Source organism: Ursus arctos, unplaced genomic scaffold, assembly GCF_023065955.2.
Source record: "Ursus arctos isolate Adak ecotype North America unplaced genomic scaffold, UrsArc2.0 scaffold_15, whole genome shotgun sequence".
Taxonomy (NCBI): Eukaryota; Metazoa; Chordata; class Mammalia; order Carnivora; family Ursidae; genus Ursus; species Ursus arctos.
Genome location: NW_026622819.1, coordinates 989,156 through 1,007,345, shown reverse-complemented (window position 1 = coordinate 1,007,345; position 18,190 = coordinate 989,156). Strand labels below are relative to the sequence as shown.

Below are 18,190 nucleotides of genomic sequence, written 5' to 3'. Positions count from 1 at the left end.
CCCGCTGTGAGCCGCTATGTGGGTGGCGGGAGGCTGGCCAGAGGAAGCCTGTAGGAGGAAGCCTGCCCACCCGGGGTGGGGGCTGCAGGGCTGCTTCCAGCCTGGGCCGTCTGTTCTCCTGCCCCGTCTCTGCGGCAGAAAACCCCCTCCAGCCTTGCTAAGCACACCGGGCCTACAGGTGCCCCCACTGTTGCTTTTCCTGAGAAGGTCTTTCCAAACGCAGCATCCATTCTTGCCCAAGTCCCTCCTTGGCTCCCACACCCAGTGGCCTTCCCGGTGCCCTCCCCTCCCCTGCATTCCACACCATGTGGCGTCCATGGCCTGCAGGTGCGTGGCTCTCCCCAAGCCCAGCTCCCGCCCCCCTTGCCCTCGTCCCCACGTGGGCGACTGAGGCTGGAAGGGCCGTCGGTGCCCCTGTGGGTGCCTCGTTTCTGCTCAGAACCCGGACATGCACAGGAGCCCACCCGAAACGACGTGGAACCTGGCCGTCGGGTAACGCATGGTCCTCATGCAGACGCGTTCGTAAACGCGCATGGGGCCCGGGGCTGTGCAGAAGCTTGAGTGCGTGTGGCTCTGAAGGACCCTCCCAGGTCCCCGGCGGCTTGGACGCTCACCGACCGTGCTGACAGGCAGCTTCCCTAGATGAGCACAGGGCGTCCTCGGGGCTTTCCACTGACACCAAAATTTCACGTCCACATGGACGTTCGTGAGGGCGCCTCTCACTTGCCCACTTAGGTACATTCTATTCACGTTTATATGCAAAATGAGTCCATTTAACAACTTAGCAGAAGGGACTGCAACCAACAAAACTAAAACAATTCTGGTCTTAACAGCAAATAGGCACATTTGCAAACCTTGTTTGTAGTTAGAAAACCGTGAGCTGTCGAGAGGTCAGACCCATGCTCCTGGGGGAGCCAGGACTTGGGCAGGTGGACAGACACGCCCACCGTGTCTTTTATCCTCAAATGGCTCAAGGAGGCCTTTCCCGGGGGGGAAGGGGGCCATCCCACTCCCGTCCGTGTGCAGCCAGCAGACCCGTCCTGCGGCCGCAGGAGAGATGCTGCCGGCAGGGCTGCTGGTGTTCACAGGACCCGCAGACACGCAGCACCTGGAATGACACTATGCTCCAGACACTGAAATCTGAATGCCTTGTTCTGGAATTCTGTGCCCCCTGTGGGCACCGTATCCCCGTGCCGCAAGCGGCATCGAGGGGCAGGAACGTGGGAGGCAGGTTTGGAGGGCCTGAGGCGCAGCCAGGAGGATGGCTGGTTTCCTTAAGCCATGGTCAGGAAGAGCGTGGTCAGGCCGGGGTGACAGTCACATGCCACAGGATGTGCTTGTGTTTTTAGGAAGATGCTGTTGTTGGTTTGGGACTGGAGGAGAGTGGACGTGTGTGAGGAGCACAGGGAAGGGAAAGGGAGGGCCTGCCTGCGGAGGGACTGCAAGCAACGCTGGGAGCTCTCAGGAGGGGTGGGCCGGGGGAGCCCGCCTGCCATCTGTCCCTCGCAATTTGCCTGAAAGATAGCAGCTGTGAGAAACAGAGTGCAGGGAAGTTTACAAGTGTGTGGATGGCACTCAGCGTGACGAGAAGCAAGAATTATCCAGATAAAGAGAAACTGAGGTTTCTGTTCTTAGGGGTGAAAACACCACATTGCGTGCCACTGAGCTGTTCACCGCTGCATTTCCCAAAGTGAACAGTGTCTCACTGATGGGTCGTGCCTGGGCTGCATGTGCCCTCACCCCTGTGGCCCAGTGCTCAGCTTGGCCATGATCAGAGGGAAGGGGTCTGCAGGGACCCTCTGCACGAGAAAGTGGGGAGCAGACACGGTGGTGGATGAGCCCCTGGGGGCCCGTGGTCAGGTCCCCAAACTGAGGGGTGCTCAGAGGTGCTCAGTGCTGGCTTGGGTTTAATTGTTTAATCCATCATTATGTCAACAAAATGAGGACTCAGCTTTCAAGCTAGAATGTCTCTTACAATTTTGAGATGGGAAGCTTGCAGAGAGGTTGAAAGGTACCAAGTGACGCTACCAGGACCACCTGTCTTTTGTTCGGAGGTGTGGAAGGATTCACGGTGGAAAGCATGCCGCCAAGACTGGAGAGTGAAGCATGATGTCGCTGTTACTTTCATTACGTCTTAGCCGAGAGAGTGGAGCCTTTGTTTGGTGTTGACCTCAGAAGCACTTTCCTCGTCAGCCCTGGCACTTGCCCCACTCCCAGCTTCAATCCCTGGGGGGTGCACGAGGAAACACAGCAGGCTCAGAGCCGACACCAGAGGCTCGTGGCTGTAGCTCCAGGGCTGAGAAATGGTGCAGGGAACTCGCTGGACGGATGTGAAGTCTGAGCCAGGACGGCATCTGTGGGCTTGGACACCCCAAAACAGGCCGTGTAACTCCAACCCGTTCAGATGTCCCACAGTTCGGTATGCACTTTGCACTACCTTTGCCTACTTTCTACCATAAACTGGAAAGCTACACGTTTGCCTCTAGGAGAAGGCTTTGGCCACTCCCGCAAATCTCCACGTGCTGTTTCCATGTTCATTCTGTTCAAAGTACTCCCTGATCTACCTTGGGATTCCCTCTTTGATGGGAGATTTGGGGAGCTTCCCATCTAATTTTGAAATCTCTGGGGGTTTTCTAGATATGCTTCTATTGTTGATTTCTGACTTAATTCTGATTTAGTGACATACTCTACTTATAAGGCTTCATTATCCCAGAACATCCAGAGACCTTTGATGCCCGGTGTATGGTTTGTCCCGGTGGGTATTGCAGGTGCTCTGACAAAGGACAGATGTTCTGCTGTCACTGGCAGGGAGTTGCGCCATGTCTGCAGGTCATGGGAGCTCCTTACTGTCCGCTGTCCTCCCGGATGCTGAGAAGGGGATGTTGAACTCTCAACCGCGATTGTGCACCTGCCTCTTTGATTCCATCAGTGTTGACTTCATTCATGCATTTTGGGGCTGTGCTATGAAGTGTGTGTGCATTTATGAATATCGAGTCTTTGAATGGACCCCTTTGCAGTCCCAGATATCCCTCCTGGTCACAGTCCTCATCCTGAAGCAGCTTTGTCTGGCAGCAGAAGGGTCTCTCGCCCTTGCCTTCCGATGGGCAGTGTTTGCATCGGTACCTTTTCCATCCTTGCGTTTTTAACCCACAAGGGTCGTACGGAGTGTGCATTTCCTGCGGACAGTGTAAACTTAGATCTTGCTCTTTCCTTCAGCGTAACAATTTCTGTCTTGTCATTGGGGCTCCCATCCAATAATTATCCCTATGGTTGGGTTTAAGTCTTTCATCTTGATTTCTTTTTCTATTTGTTCTATCTCTTTGTTTCTTGTTTCCTCTATTTATCCCTTCTTTTGAATTAATTAATTTTTAGGCTTCCGTTTTAGCTATGCTATTGGCTGCTAAGCCTTGTTTTAACTTTTGTGGATATTTATAGGGTTTACAATGTGTGTTTTTAATTTCTCACTGTCTACTGCCAGATGACATCATACCATTTCACATTCAGGAGCCTTACAACATGCTCTCATCTTCCCGACCCGTCCTTTGTTGTCATGGGTTTTGTTTCTATAGGATGTTGTAAACTCCACGATGTTGTTACTCTTCTTGCTTTAAACAGTCAGTTACATTTTAAATAGATCTGACATGGGATACTAACTTTGGGATTTACCTGCAGAGTCGCTATTTCTGGTGCTCTCCGATCCTTATGTGCATCCAGATTTCCATTTGGGCTTCGTTCCCTCCATCTGAAGAATTGCCTTCAACACGTCTTACAGTGTAGGCTTGCTGGCAATGAGTTTTCTCTGCTTTAGTTTTCCTGAAACATATTTTGCCTTCATTTGGGGGAATTTCTTTAAATTGTGATAAACTATACAGAACATAAAATATGTCATTTTGACCATTTTTAAGTGTGTGTTCAGTGGCATTAGGCACATTCACAGTGCTGTGCTGCCATCACCACCATCCGTCCCCAGGACTTGCTCACTCTCCCAAACTGAAACTGTCCCCGTGGAACAGACTCCCTCTCCGCCCCCCACCAGCCCCTGGTGCCCACTGTCCTACTCTCCGTCTCCATGAATTTGACAACTCCAGGGACTTCGTATAAGAGGAACCAGCCAGCATTTGTCCTCTGTGTCTGGCTTGTGTCACTCAGAGTGATGTCCTCCAGGTCCATCCACACTGTAGCAGGTGTCCGTTTCCTTCCCTTTGAGGTTGAACAACGTTCCACTGTATGGATGAACCATATTTTGTTCGTCTGTCAGCGGACGCTTGGGTTGTTTCTATGTGTTGGTTATTGTAAATAACGCTGCAGTGAACATAGGGGTGCAGCTGCGTTTTCGAGTTAGTGTTTTCATTTTCTTCAGGTAAATACCTAGAAGTGGGATTGCTGCATTGGACGGTATTTCTGTTTTTAATTTTTCAAGGAACGTCCATACTGGTTCCGGGGTGGCTGCACCAGTGTGCATTCCCAACAACGGTGCACGGGGGGCTCATGTCTCCACATTGTTGCCGGCACTTGTCATTTCTTGACTTTTTCCTAACAGCCGTTCCGACAGGTGTGGGGTGATAACTCACTGTGGCTTTGATCTGCATTGCCTGATGCTGAGCGACGTGGAGCAGCTTTTCATGTGTCTGCTGGCCGTCCTTGTGTCTTCTTTGGAGAAATGTCTGTTCAGCTCTGCTCTTTTTATTTTTTTGATCAGGTTGTTTTCTGCTGTTGGGTTGTATGTGTGTTTCGTGTTTGGGGTATTAACATCTTGTGAAATATATGATTTGCAAATAATTTCCTTCCATCAGCAGGTTGACTTTCCATTTTGTTGGTGGTTTCCTTCACTGTGCAGAAACTTCCTAGTTTGATGTAGTCCCACTTTGCCCGTCTTTATTTCTTTCTCTCTCTCTTTTTTTTAAGATTTTATTTATTTATTTGACAGAGAGAGACAGCCAGCGAGAGAGGGAACACAAGCAGGGGGAGTGGGAGAGGAAGAAGCAGGCTCCCAGCAGAGGAGCCTGATGTGGGGCTCGATCCCAGAACGCCGGGATCACGCCCTGAGCCGAAGGCAGACGCCTAACGACTGAGCCACCCGGGCGCCCCCCACTTTGCCCATCTTTAAATTGAGTAGCTTGGGGTTTTTCTGTTGTGGAGTTTTCAATCTTTATATATTCTGGATATTAATCTCTTATCTGATATATGATTTGCAAATATTTTCTCTCATTTTGTTACCTTTTTACTCTGTTGATAGTGTCCTTTGATGCACAAAAGGTTTTTTATTTTGGTCGATTTACCTGTTTTGTTGTCGTTGCTTGTCGTATCAGAAAATCATTGCCAAACCCAAGGTCATGAAGATTTACCACTACTGTCTCTTCCAAGAACCTGTAATTTTGGCTCTTAAGTGTAACTTTACCATTCTGAGTTACTTTTTGTGTTTCGCATGGGGGAGCTGATGGCCGGTTCTCCCCCGGTTGCAGGCCACGTTTTCTTCCTCCTTGTGCGTCTAGCGATGTCCTTACTGCGCGGCAGGCCCGATGAGTCTTACGTTCGCGCGCATGACGTTTGTTGTCTTCCTTCGAGGAACGTCGCCTCTGTTCTGGAGGGAAGTTAATTTGCTTGCGGGGTAGTTTCAGCCTTTGAAGCGTGTTTGTAAGCTGTGTTGAGGTCGCTCTGGCGGCTTCGCTTCAGGAATAGTTCATCCTTCTGCCGCAGTGTGGCCCTTCCAGAGCCTCCCCTGAGCCCCCCGTGTGACCCTGCAAGTGCCCTGCTCTGGCCGGCGGGAGCTCAGCGGCCCCAGCCCTGTGTGAGCTCCGGGAATGGTCAGCCGCCAGCCCCCGGGGCTATTCCACAGGTCAGTGGGCACTTGGGCAGTTCCTTCCCACCACATTCACTTGCTGCCCTCGGGACATGCCTGCCCTGCCCTGGGGGGTGGCCTGCCAGGCAGGAAGCTGGGGCACTGCTGGGCTCACCTCATCCCTTCCCTCCCCTTCCCTTCCCTTCCCTTCCCTTCCCTTCCCTTCCCTTCCCTTCCCTTCCCTTCCCTTCCCTTCCCTTCCCCTCCCCTCCCCTCCCCTCCCCTCCCCTCCCCTCCCCTCCCTTCCCTTCCCTTCCCCGGGAAGGGGTAGGTTAGCCCTGCATCCCCTCCAGCCCCCTGTCTAAACATACCTGTGTGGTGTCCTTTGTCCAGCTTCTGGTTGTCTGTGATGTCATTCCCATGGGGCCAGAGTGGAGCCCCTCAGCTCCTTTATCCGGACACCACCCCTCTCTGGACAGAGCATGGGTTGAGTTAGGCCATCTGGGTCCCAGGCCCTGCTTTGCAGCTCTCTGCCTCCAAGTTGGGTTGGTGCTTATGCTCTCGGTGCCTGGAAATGGGGCAAGGGGGCTGCTGTGGGGATTCAGCCAGGGTTCCTGGAGCCTGCTGCAAGCCTGGCACACCTCCAGTGCTGTTGGTATCCAGATCCATGAACCAGGACAAAAACTCACCTAAAACTGGACTCCAACATAGAGTAGAAGTACCTTTCCCACGGCTGATGACCTCCTAGGCCACCGCAGTCTGGTCCTCTGGACCACTTCTGCACGTCAGCCCCAAACCGCCTTACCCAGACACCCTTTATCGACCCACCAGGCTGTGCCCCCTGCCCCGGGAAGTGTCATTCCTGCTCTTCCCAGTAGCTGTCTGTAGTCACTGGGGGTGGTTCCCACGCAGGATTGGTGTATGCTGGCTCTTGTCCCCAGGCTGATGGCACTCTGCACTGTCCTGTCCCCTAAACTGAGGAATGTCAAATAACTTCAGAGCAAGATGAGTTTTTAATCTTGGGGAGGGAATTGAACCAACAGACGTGCCAATTCCAGAAGTAATTTGAAACATTTACAAGGGAAAAATTGAGTGTGGTGTCGTGGAGCCCTGTGCCCCCTCCATCTGGGAGGCTACAGACGCCCGTGGGCCGCCGGGCTCCTTTCCTGGACAAATGAGTAAATGGCCACCTGCCGCCAGGCCGAGGCGTGTGACCCATACGCATGTGTGAGGCCTTGCAAGGAGGCCAAGGTGTGATGGGGCCTTTGGCCGTGTGGTCTAACTCAGTGCTGTCATGCTGTTAGTGAAAAGAGGTTCTGGGTGATAAGGTCTGGCTGGGGAACTAGGACATGGGGGGAGTAGGGCAGCCAACACAGAGCCAGGGCTGGGAGGCACTGGGAACTCTACTGCCAGAGGAGGTGCTGGGGGAACAGGCCCAGGGAGGACAGGCCCAGGGAGGGCAGACCCAGGGAGGGCAGGCCCGGGGAGGACAGGCCCAGGGAGGACAGGCCCAGGGAGGGCAGACCCGGGGAGGACAGGCTCGGGGAGGACAGGCTCAGGGGAGGGCAGGCCCAGGGAGGGCAGGCCCGGGGAGGAGAGGCCCCGGGGAAACAGGCCTGGGGAGGGCAGGCAGGGCACAGCCCCCTGAGCACTGTCGCAGCAGGGCCGTCCCCTCCTCGTAGAGCAGCAGCACAACCGGGCGTTGGCTTCGAGTCTAAATCCCAACAGGGAGGTGAGGCAGCAGGTGCACAGCGGACTGACGGTGCTGCCACATTTCCTGCAGGTGGTCGCGGGGATCTCAGGACATTGGCTCTCACGGAGTGCTCCATGGGCCACGAGTCCCGTTTTCTCTCCGTGGCCTCATGTTCTGCCTTTTTGATGGGTTCCCTCCGCGAGACGGGCTCTTGAGCGAACCTGGAGCAGAATTGTCCTGAGTCCGTTACCTGCGGCTCCTCCCCGGGGTGGCTGGAGCCATGTGAGCCAATGTCAGCCGTGCCCCTCAGAGGACAGCACGGGCATCCGCATGTGCTGCTTTACCGCTCTGGGTCTGCGCAGCCTCACCCCTGCAAAGGGGACCCTGGCCCATCCCACGGTGCCCCGCACCACTGAGTACCTTCCATCTGGCTTCTGGAGCACCTTTCCCTCAGAGCCGAAGCACCCATTCCTCCGCCAGGGGTGCTGAGGGGGAGAGGTCGGGGCTGGCGTCTGCGGGCTCCCAGCGAGCTGCGGCCCTCGGGGCACGGACCCTGCATCTCGGCGGGGGCTGGTGGGCCTGAGCCTCCTGACTGGGGGTCTCTGGGCCAGCTCAGCGTTCCGGTCCCAGGGCTGGGCGGGGAGGCTGCAGCCCGAAGGACCCACCTCTCCCCCTCTCCAGGCGTGGCGTGCTGCACCTCCACGAGAGCCACGGCATCGATGACTTGGGTCCCCCCCGGTGGCAGCTCACATCCTGCCTGGTGCTGGTCATCGTCCTGCTCTACTTCAGCTTGTGGAAGGGAGTGAAGACTTCTGGGAAGGTGAGCCGCAGGCCCTGCCAGCCGGGGAGTGGGCACGCAGCCACGCTCAGGGACTGGGGGACGGACACGGGGGCCGTGGGAGGTTGGGGAGCGGACACGGGGGCCGTGGGAGGTTGGGGAGCGGACACGGGGGCCGTGGGAGGTTGGGGAGCGGACACGGGGGCCGTGGGAGGTTGGGGAGCGGACACGGGGGCCGTGGGAGGTTGGGGAACAGACATGGGGGCCGTGGGAGGTTGGGAAGTGAGTGGACAGGCAGCATGAACACAAGCACACCATAAGTTGTTTTTGTTGATGAAAATATTTTGGTTATTATCTGGGTACCCAAAGCAATTTTGACCAAAACGTGCCCATCACTTGCCATATACATGCAGTGCGGTGCCAACACCCCCGAACCTCTCAGTAAGGACAGGTTCCTTTCCTCCCCCACCTCCCAGCCCAGAGTCCACCTTTTACACACCATGTAGGTGTGCATTTGCACAACCAGGGCAAATTCACTGCATCTCACTCATCAGAAACTCGGCCACTCCAGCCCACTGCCACAGACCAAATGCAGAAGAGGAATGTCCCTTCTCTGCCAAACTGTCTGTTCCACTTGAATCCCTGGGAAAGTTACGGACAGAGGGCATTAACAGTCTACTGCAGGGAGCCTTGCTGACCTGGCATCCTGAGAGTGTTCAGGATGATGGGTTCCCAACCAGAGGCCACCAACCAGGGTGACCCTGTGGCCACCCTGCCAGTGGGCGGCTGATGCTGCCTGGTGATGCGTTACTTTCCCAGGTTGTGTGGATCACAGCCACCATGCCATATGTGGTCCTCTTTGCCCTGCTTCTGCGAGGAATCACTCTCCCTGGGGCCGTCGATGGCATCAGAGCATACCTGAGCGTAGACTTCCATCGGCTCTGCGAGTCTTCTGTGAGTATGCCCTCCACTCATGGCCCCCAGTCCACATGCACTGGCAGGCTCCACGCCATGGGACTCCTGTGTTCTGGGGTGGGAGGTCCCAAAGGCAGCAGCTGGGCTGGAATTTCTTACCCTGTAAATGTGGCAGGTGTGGGTTGCCCTACTGTGTGCAGGGCTCTGCAAGACGGGCAGCCCCGGACCCCACCCAGCAGAGCTCATCGTCAGGTTGAGACATGTGGGCACAGCAGGGAGCTGAATGGACCAAATAAGACAGTTAGGGGAGCAGACCACCTGCTCAGTCTCTGCAGGAATAGAATGGAAGGCTGCTTCCGATTGGTGTCTCCCCCTTGGCCCATCCCCAGTTCCTGAAGGAACGCTCTCAAGTTCCTCCGATAAGCACTGATGGGCTGCTCAGTCTGTGCCAGAAAGTGTGGCCACTCACCTGGAGTGTGGCCCTGAGCTCTGGCTCTATATTCATCGTGGTTGCACGAACCAGGGCTCCCTCCTCAGGAAGCCAAACCTCGCTGGTGAAACACTCACGGTGCCCATGGCAGAAGGGAAGGACCTAAATCACATCACATCAAAAGCTAAGTGTGCAGCTGGCTACACATTGCTTCAACAAAGACAGCAATCATTCTGTGTTAAAATACTTGGAGACAGCCTACTGAAGAGAGGGGGCTTGGACAGGCCATGGGACAGACAGAGGTCTCCCAAGAGAGGGAGAGAGAAGGGGCAGCAGCCTTTTAGGGAAACAAGGCCCAGAAGTGGGAGTGGCCATTGGCCCAGGGTGGCTGGGATGTTGGAAAAGGTAGCATTCTCAGGAGATCGTTGAAAATTCAGGTGCACTAGATTTTGGCAGATGGCGGGGACCCCAATGGCCACCCAGGGGACTCACTGTGGCATGCCCTTGAGACATAATGGGGAAGGGTAGCTGGGGCGTGGGGGGCTTGAAGCTGGGGACAGGGGGCTGTTTGGAGGGTTGTTGCCCAATGCCACTAGGTGTTGGTGAGTGAGGTCTGGCACCCCCCAGGGACGCAGGAAGGAACAGCCCTGGGGTGGAAATGGGAAGGAACAGGTAGGAGGGAAGGCAGGTGTGGCTCCTGGCCCTGAGGAAACTCCCCGGAGCGGGGGAGCAGCAGAGGGAAGGTATGAAGCTGCAGCAGCAATGGGAGGCACCCATGGACAAGGGCAGGGAAAGTGGCACTGGGCGGGCCACTGGGAAGTCCACAAAGGACAGGCAGTTTGGCCATGAGAGCAGCAGATGCATGCTCTGCACGAGCAAGGGAAGCGGGAGAGTGTCCACACTGCAGAAAGCCAAGGGACAGCCACAGCTATGCTTGCAGGGGAGGGGGCTGTGGGTCGCAGAGGCCAGGGAACCATGATGAAGAAATCAAAGAAAATGGCGTGAGGACAGCATAAGGAAGCTAGTGCTTTGGGCAGGAAACCCGGTAGAGAACAGGTGGAAGCCAGACATGGGCCAGTGCATGAGGAGGGACATTCATGTGTGATGCAGAGAAGAGTAGGTGACAGGTGAGACGTTGTCAGAAATTAGACGATAGGTGACAGATCGAAGGTGGAAGATGATAAGTACATAGAGATAGATAATAGATGGATGGATAGATGATGGATAAATGATGGATGGATAGATGGATGGATAGATGGATGGATAGATGGATGGATAGATGATGGATAGATGATGGATGGATAGATGGATGGATAGATGATGGATGGATAGATGGATGGATAGATGGATGGATAGATGGATGGATAGATGATGGATAGATGATGGATGGATAGATGATGGATGGATAGATGGATGGATAGATGGATGGATAGATGGATGGATAGATGATGGATGGATAGATGGATGGATAGATGATGGATGGATAGATGATGGATAGATGATGGATGGATAGATGGATGGATAGATGGATGGATAGATGGATGGATAGATGATGGATAGATGATGGATGGATAGATGGATGGATAGATGATGGATGGATAGATGGATGGATAGATGGATGGATAGATGGATGGATAGATGATGGATGGATAGATGATGGATGGATAGATGGATGGATAGATGGATGGATAGATGATGGATGGATAGATGGATGGATAGATGGATGGATAGATGGATGGATAGATGATGGATGGATAGATGGATGGATAGATGGATGGATAGATGGATGGATAGATGGATGGATAGATGATGGATGGATAGATGGATGGATAGATGGATGGATGGATAGATGGATGGATAGATGGATGGATAGGTAGGTGATTGATGGACACATAGTTTTTGGGTGACAGATAGATGATGAGTATCTTGGATAAACCAACATGTTCCATCCTCCCCAACCACCCTGTCAGCTCAGGGCTAGGAAGGGTCATAGATCAGGACAGAGCAGGTCTACAACCCCTGGGCTCTGGCAAGCCTGAGATCCCAAAGGGACAGGTCCACGTAGTCCCCAGTCTAGAGGTTGCAGCCATTCCTGGTCCTGCTGTGGGGTCCTGGCTGACCTTTGCATCAGCTCCTCCAGGCCTCCTCTGGATAGGGCAGGAACGGGGCCTCACTGGCTTGGTGGTCATCCTGGGATGTCCTCCCAGGGCTCCTCCTGGCCCAGGTGCTGCCCATCTCTCAACCCCCTGGATCTTGGTGGCCACACTCATAGGTCAAGTGGCCCTGAGCATCCTTCTCTGGGGCTTAGCAGTTGGGGCAGGTTGCACAAGAGCTGGCCCTGATCAAGTCACGGGCTCCCCAGCACTATGCCAGGCTAGACCCTGACCTGTCCCCTGGGGCTCAGTGCAGAGCGAGCTGATGGAGCCTGCTGCAGGCAGGAGGCCTGGCCAGCACCCGCACTGGTCTCGGGCACATCAGGAGCAGAGCTTCTACCTGGGCCCTGCCTGGCAAGCAGGCAGGACAGAAGGGACCCTCTGCTCCATCCTGTCCCATGTCCCTGACACTTTGGACCCTGCACTGCTCTGACACAGAGACTGCCCTGCATCCTGGGGATCCATTTCTGGATCCTGCATATGGACAAGGGGCTCCTCCTAGGGGTCAGCATCCTTAGATGGTACCCAGGCCCTTGTTCACTCGTCGGCAGCTCTTGGGGTGGCTCCACAGGCTAGGACAGGCCCAGGCTGGGGCAGGCAGAGTTCCGTCCTGGGAGAGCTCCCATTCCAGCAGGAGAGGAGAGGTCAGGTGGTAAAGGAAGGAAGGCAGTTCCAAGTCGGCCCAGAGAGGCTGCCAGGTGGGTTCCAGGATGGGTCCTGCACTGGGTCCAGAGCTGGGTCCTGGGGGCAGCAGTGAGCAAAGGCCTGGATAGTCTTCCAGGAGGCACATCCTGGTGGGTGAGTCACATGTGCGAAGGCTCAGGGGTGGGGACTGCCCTGGTGAGGGCCGGGCACTAAGCAGGCGGCAGGAGGTCTCCCTGGCACTATAGCTCCTGCCTGCAGCGGCCCGGCCAAGCAAGCTAACTGATGACCAGCACAAGAGGGACAGCAGAGCAGAGGCCCCTGGCCCACTCGCCTCTCAGCTACTCAAGGTGCGCGCCGAGGCCTAGCCCACCGCACGGAGCACCCCGTCCCAACACCAGGGTGATCCCGAGTCTCTGGGCAGGCTGCCCGAAGGACAGAGGTCCTGCTGGTCCTGGAGCGTGGGCGGGTGGCGGGCTCCTGACAGCCCTAGGCTCTGGCCTCCTCTGCTGTACCCTGTCCAGCTCCCTTGTGAGGTCTACTCAGGCCAGCCACCTGCGGCCCTTGGAGGCTGCGCTGTGTTCCCAGCCAGCTCTGGTGCCCCTGGCTGAGGGGCCTCGCCCGCAGGCCTGCACCGTGGGCAGCCTGGAGACTCAGGGACTGCCTCCAGGGCCAGCCAGCCCCCTCAGAGAGCAGATGTGGTCGTCCTGGGTGATGCCCCAGGGTGGAGTTCAGCTGCTTTCCACCCCCACCCAAGGCTGTGCAGGGGCGAGGCATCTTAACAAATTAACTACAAGTCTGGCCGTGCAGAGAACGCTGCTGACGTTCCGAGGGAAATTGCAAATAAAGCAGCAAGATACAGCCCTTCCGTGAGCTGCGCTCTGGGTCCGGGGATGCGGTGGGTGTATTCCTGCGACGGCATTTGCCGCTGATCACGTTGTCGATGCTGCTGGCTCGTTGATGACAATGTTGTGTTTCACTGTGACTGTTCCGTGGAGCCCTCGGTGGCCCTGTGACCGTGGGCTCTCCCGGGTTTGACGTGCTCCCCCGATTGCCTCTCTTGTCTGGCTCTGCAGGTCTGGATAGACGCTGCCACCCAGGTGTGCTTCTCGCTGGGCGTTGGGTTTGGGGTGCTAATTGCCTTCTCCAGCTACAATAAATTCACCAACAACTGCTACAGGTAAGTCCCGAGCGCCTGTCCCCGTCACGGGGTCTGCCGACCTCTGGAAACGACGTGTCGCCAGATACAGGGCGGGGGGTGTGCTGTGCTCGCAGGGCCTCCGAGCAGAACGGCTGTCTAATGGAAACGAAAAGGCAGAAGCTACAGGCACCTCGGTTCTTGCTCTAGAGAAAGTACCGGAGCAGATGAAGGTGCTCGCCGCCTCCCGGCGTCCCCACTGAGGGCCCCGGCCTCTGCCCCCATCCCCTGCCAGGCCCTCCCGGCACCCAGGGCCAGGCCTCCCCAGGTGCTCAGGGCACCCGGCCCCAGGGAGGGCAGCAAAGTGCCAGACCTGAGTGACCCTGAAGCCACAGGATGGACCCAAATCCATCCCAACACAGAAGCGAGTTCATCTGGGGCCTGCTTTCTTTGACCCTCACGGGCTTGTGTTTGTTTTCTTCACATCATGAGGACAGAAAAGACAGCATGCATAGCAAAGAGGCCGCACATGGGGCCCTGCCCGAGCGCACCCGGGGCCCGCCGGGGTCTAGATGTTCGGCAAACTCCTTCCCCTCTGGCACCGGGAGGGGCTGACTGCACCCCTGCTCCCCCACCTCCACTTCCCCTCCACTTCCCTCCGGCCCTCTGAGTTCTCAGCCTTGCGGGTGGGGTCCCCCATGCCGGGAACACACAGCATCGGGCCCCACCAGACCCGCATTTCAACACGCTCCCCCAGACGCATCTAGACACCCTGCCAGACAGCCCCCTGCAGAGCCTGGGTGGGACCCCACTGGTTTCTGTTCACCCGCTCCACATTGCAGCTGGAGACTGTCTCATCTTTACACTGAGTCCTCAGTGCCAGAAGCCCCTCGGTCCCGGGGCTCACACGCACAGCTGGTCAACACGGGGCCTGCCCGGCCCAAAGCCTGGACACACCCGGAGCCTAGAGCCGCTCCGCTGGGGGTCCCGTCACCCTGGGCACCGACTTCTCTGTGGTGCAGCCCACAGGAGGGGCTGGGGGTGTCCTTCTGGGAAAGCACCCCTCCAAAGCCCGCCTGCCCCCGGACTCGGTGCGTTAAGAACAAAGGCCGGAAGTCGCCCCTGCTCCAGTGTCTCTCATTCCCCAGAGACGCGGTCATCACCACCTCCGTCAATTCCCTGACGAGCTTCTCCTCCGGCTTCGTGGTCTTCTCCTTCCTGGGGTACATGGCCCAGAAGCACAGCGTGCCCATCGGGGACGTGGCCAAGGATGGTAAGTCCCCCTAGGGCAGGCCCGGCATCCCCACCGCCTGCCTGCTCCACAGCCCTGGCCGCCCAGTCCTCTGAATGTTTACCCCACACAGTGGGAGGGAGATGCGCAGGCCCTGAGTCCAGGTCACACGAGTCACACGTGTTTCAGAGCGGGGAACCCATGGAAGGACACGGTCCCCGGGGCAGCGACACACCCAGCACACCCGGCTCCTGCCCCGCTGGCCGCCAGCTCCCTGCAGAGGCGCCAGGGCCCAGGACCAGGGTCTGGTTCCTGCTCTCGGGGCAGGCCTTGTCTTTGTTTACGCCTCGGCAGGAGCCCATGCAGCTCAGGGGTGGGAGCCCTGAGCTCTTCTAAGCCACACGGCCGGCAGGGCCGGAGAGCAGCCTGGTGGTTTGGGACATGAGCTGTTCATCGGCGCCAGAGCTTTTCCCTCCAAACACCTAGTGATCATGACACATTTAGGTGGGATTTGGGTAATAACCAGAGGAACCATGAAGTCTCGGGTACATAGGGACACAGGTTGTTCCCAACCCACTCACCTAGCCAGCCGCCAACAGAAAGCAGGTGTCTGTGTGCCAGGAAGTGGGCAGGTGGGAGTGGATACAGGTAACCCAGGGAGCAGGCTGGGCCCCAGCAGAAGGCCAGGTGCAGGTGTGGGGTGCGGAAGGGACCCCCTAGGCATTCGTGGGCCTGCTCAGTCCTAGTGCATGGATGGAAAGCCATGGCACTGGGTCGGTCCAGGACTCCAGGGTCTCCTGAGATCACTGCAATCCCTCACCTGCCGTCAGATTGTTCTGGGGGTGATCGAGGAGGACTCCGCCCCTGGAGTCTGTCCTCACCCCTCCACGTCCTCTGAAAAGGCCCCTCTTCTCCTGGGGCTGCTGCTCAGGAAGCCCGTGTGGGTGTCCCTGACTCATCTCTTCCTGAGTCTTTCTACTCTTGAGTGGAGGGCGGGGATGGCGTTCACGGAGGGTGAGGGGAGCAGAGGGCCACCCCACCCGTGCCCGCAGCCCTTAGCCTCCATCCCATCCTATTCTTGCAGTGTTGAGCCTTTGGACCCCCACCTTGAAAGTAGGAAGCAGAGGTCCGGCCCTCGGGGACTGGCGGGAAAGCAGGGGCTGGGCCTGTGTGCTTCCTAAGTCCACATTCTTGCCTCCAGGAAAAAATCCAATAAAGGCAGGAGAATGGGAACATAAAGCAAATAAATACAGAGCAGTGAAATTTACTCACTGCTGCATTCATGCATTTCCCGTGCTTTTGCCCTTTTTTATGATAAGTAGCAATAGCTTACAAAAACCTCTATTAACCCCTGGAAGTAGAGTGAATGTCTTCTATGCATTTCCGACAAGCAAAGTAAATGTCATTTATAGCTCTAATTCTCAAGAAAACAGGGTGAAATGTTAACTCAGGTACAGAACTGAAAGGCGAAGATATTGACATCACGTTCAACCGAGCTGACCGACCTCTTCCTGGGTCTGTGGCTCATGGCATTTAGGCTTTAGAGCATCTCAAATGAGCCACCCTCAGCCCCGCCCTGGGGACTGTGCGCCTTGCAAGGGGACAGAAATGGCAGAGAGCCCAGGCCTGAGCACGGGCCCCACGAGGACAGCTTGGCTGCGGAGCTCTGTTCTATTCTCTACAAAGATCCGTAAGCACCCCGATCCCGTCGACTGGTGCCCACCGTGGCCCTGCCAAGGACTGAGAGATTAGGGAAGCTACGTCTTCGCGCTTAAAGGCTTGGGAGGCCGTGGGAGTGAGTTAAATAGGCCCATCTTTTAAAAGTGACCATGAAAATAATTACAGTTTCCTGTGGGCATGTTTGTACTCTGGGATCGTCAAGGCCAAACTGCAGCGAGTCTAGCTGAGTCCGGCACCATTTCCACCCCCGCCTCCCTGCCTCTGTCTGAGCCCACGGCCCCCACGCCCACCCAGATCCCACAGCGGCCTGAGGGAGCAGCGCGCTTCCCGCATGCATGTCCGCCACACGGCAGCCCCGCTCCTGGGATGTCCTGAAAGGGAATGATCCCCGGGGAGCCGCTATGTGAGCAGAAACCTGCCCCTTTTGAGCATTTGTTGAGCCATAGTATTTCCATATTCATTACATGGTTTTTAAAGATCAGACACAGAGTAATTCATGGGCACAGAAAAATATTCATGTATTTCTAAATGTACCACAGTGAGTGTGAGTGTGCGTGTGAACATGCATGTGTGTGTGAGAGCATTCATGTGTGCATGTCTGTATCAGTATGCATTCATGTGTGAGCATGCATGTGTGGGCATACGTGTGTGTGAACACACATGCATGAGCACGCGTGTGGTAGCAAGTGTGTGTGAGAGCATGTGTGCATGTATGAGCATGGATGTGTGTGTGAGAGCATTCATGTGTGCATGTCTGTATCAGTATGCATTCATGTGTGAGCATGCATGCGTGTGTGGGCATACGTGTGTGTGAACACGCATGCATGAGCACGCGTGTGGGAGCAAGTGTGTGTGAGAGCATGTGTGCATGTATGAGCATGGATGTGTGTGCATGTGTGAGCATGTGTGCGTTTGTCAGCATACGTGCATAAGTATGCATGCCTGTGTGAGCACACGTGTGAACATGCCTGTGTGTGTGAGCATGCATGGGTATGTGGGCATATGTGTGTGTGAATATGCATGCACGAGCACTGTGTGAGCATGTGTGCGCGTGCATGAGCATGTGTGCATGTATGCGCATGGATGTGTGTGCGTGTCATGCACGTGTGCACGCGTGTGTGAGTGCGTATGCATGTGTGAGCATGTACACATGTGTGACTGCATGCATGTGTGGGGGGGTGCATAAGTGTCTATGAGGTGCATAGGCAAACAGACCAGGGGGCCTGACCTAGGTTGTCACCGATGGTGGGCAGGCTGCCGGAGCCCCTACTGCCCTCACCTATGTTGGTTCCACTCCCACTTCCTCTCCAGCCCCCACAGCCCTGCGCAGACTGGAAGGACCCAGAGGAGCGAGGTGCGGGCCTCCAACTGACGTCAGGTTTCCATTTTCTGGAGTCCTGGGCCAGGTGTCCACTGAGTTCCCAGGACAGAGGACTCTTCGGGGAGAATGGGAAAGAAGGCGCTGGGAGGGATTTTGTCACCTTCCCGCTGTGCCGGCCGCCCCGGGCGGGGCAAGCGGGAAGCGACAAGTCAGTGGCAACAGGAAGGTCTCTTTTCAGGGCCCGGACTCATCTTCATCATCTACCCCGAGGCGCTGGCCACGCTCCCGCTGTCCTCGGCCTGGGCCGTGATCTTCTTCATCATGCTGCTCACCCTGGGGATCGACAGCGCCGTGAGTGACCTCAGCGCCTCACACACCAGGGGGCCCTGCCCGCGACCGCCTGGCTCCCTCAGCCCTCACAGGGCGGGCA

The 18,190-nt window shown here is 56.3% G+C and overlaps 1 protein-coding gene across 1 annotated transcript in view; it reads left to right on the top strand.

Moving 5' to 3' along the window:
• Positions 1-18,190, top strand: part of SLC6A3 (solute carrier family 6 member 3) — a 40,731-nt gene that overhangs the window by 10,478 nt on the left and 12,063 nt on the right. Inside the window, exons 5-9 of the mRNA XM_026506650.4 lie at positions 8,154-8,292; positions 9,070-9,204; positions 13,467-13,570; positions 14,677-14,801; positions 17,999-18,111. Coding sequence (XP_026362435.1) covers positions 8,154-8,292; positions 9,070-9,204; positions 13,467-13,570; positions 14,677-14,801; positions 17,999-18,111 — 616 coding nt within the window. The remainder of the gene's footprint in view (positions 1-8,153; positions 8,293-9,069; positions 9,205-13,466; positions 13,571-14,676; positions 14,802-17,998; positions 18,112-18,190) is intronic.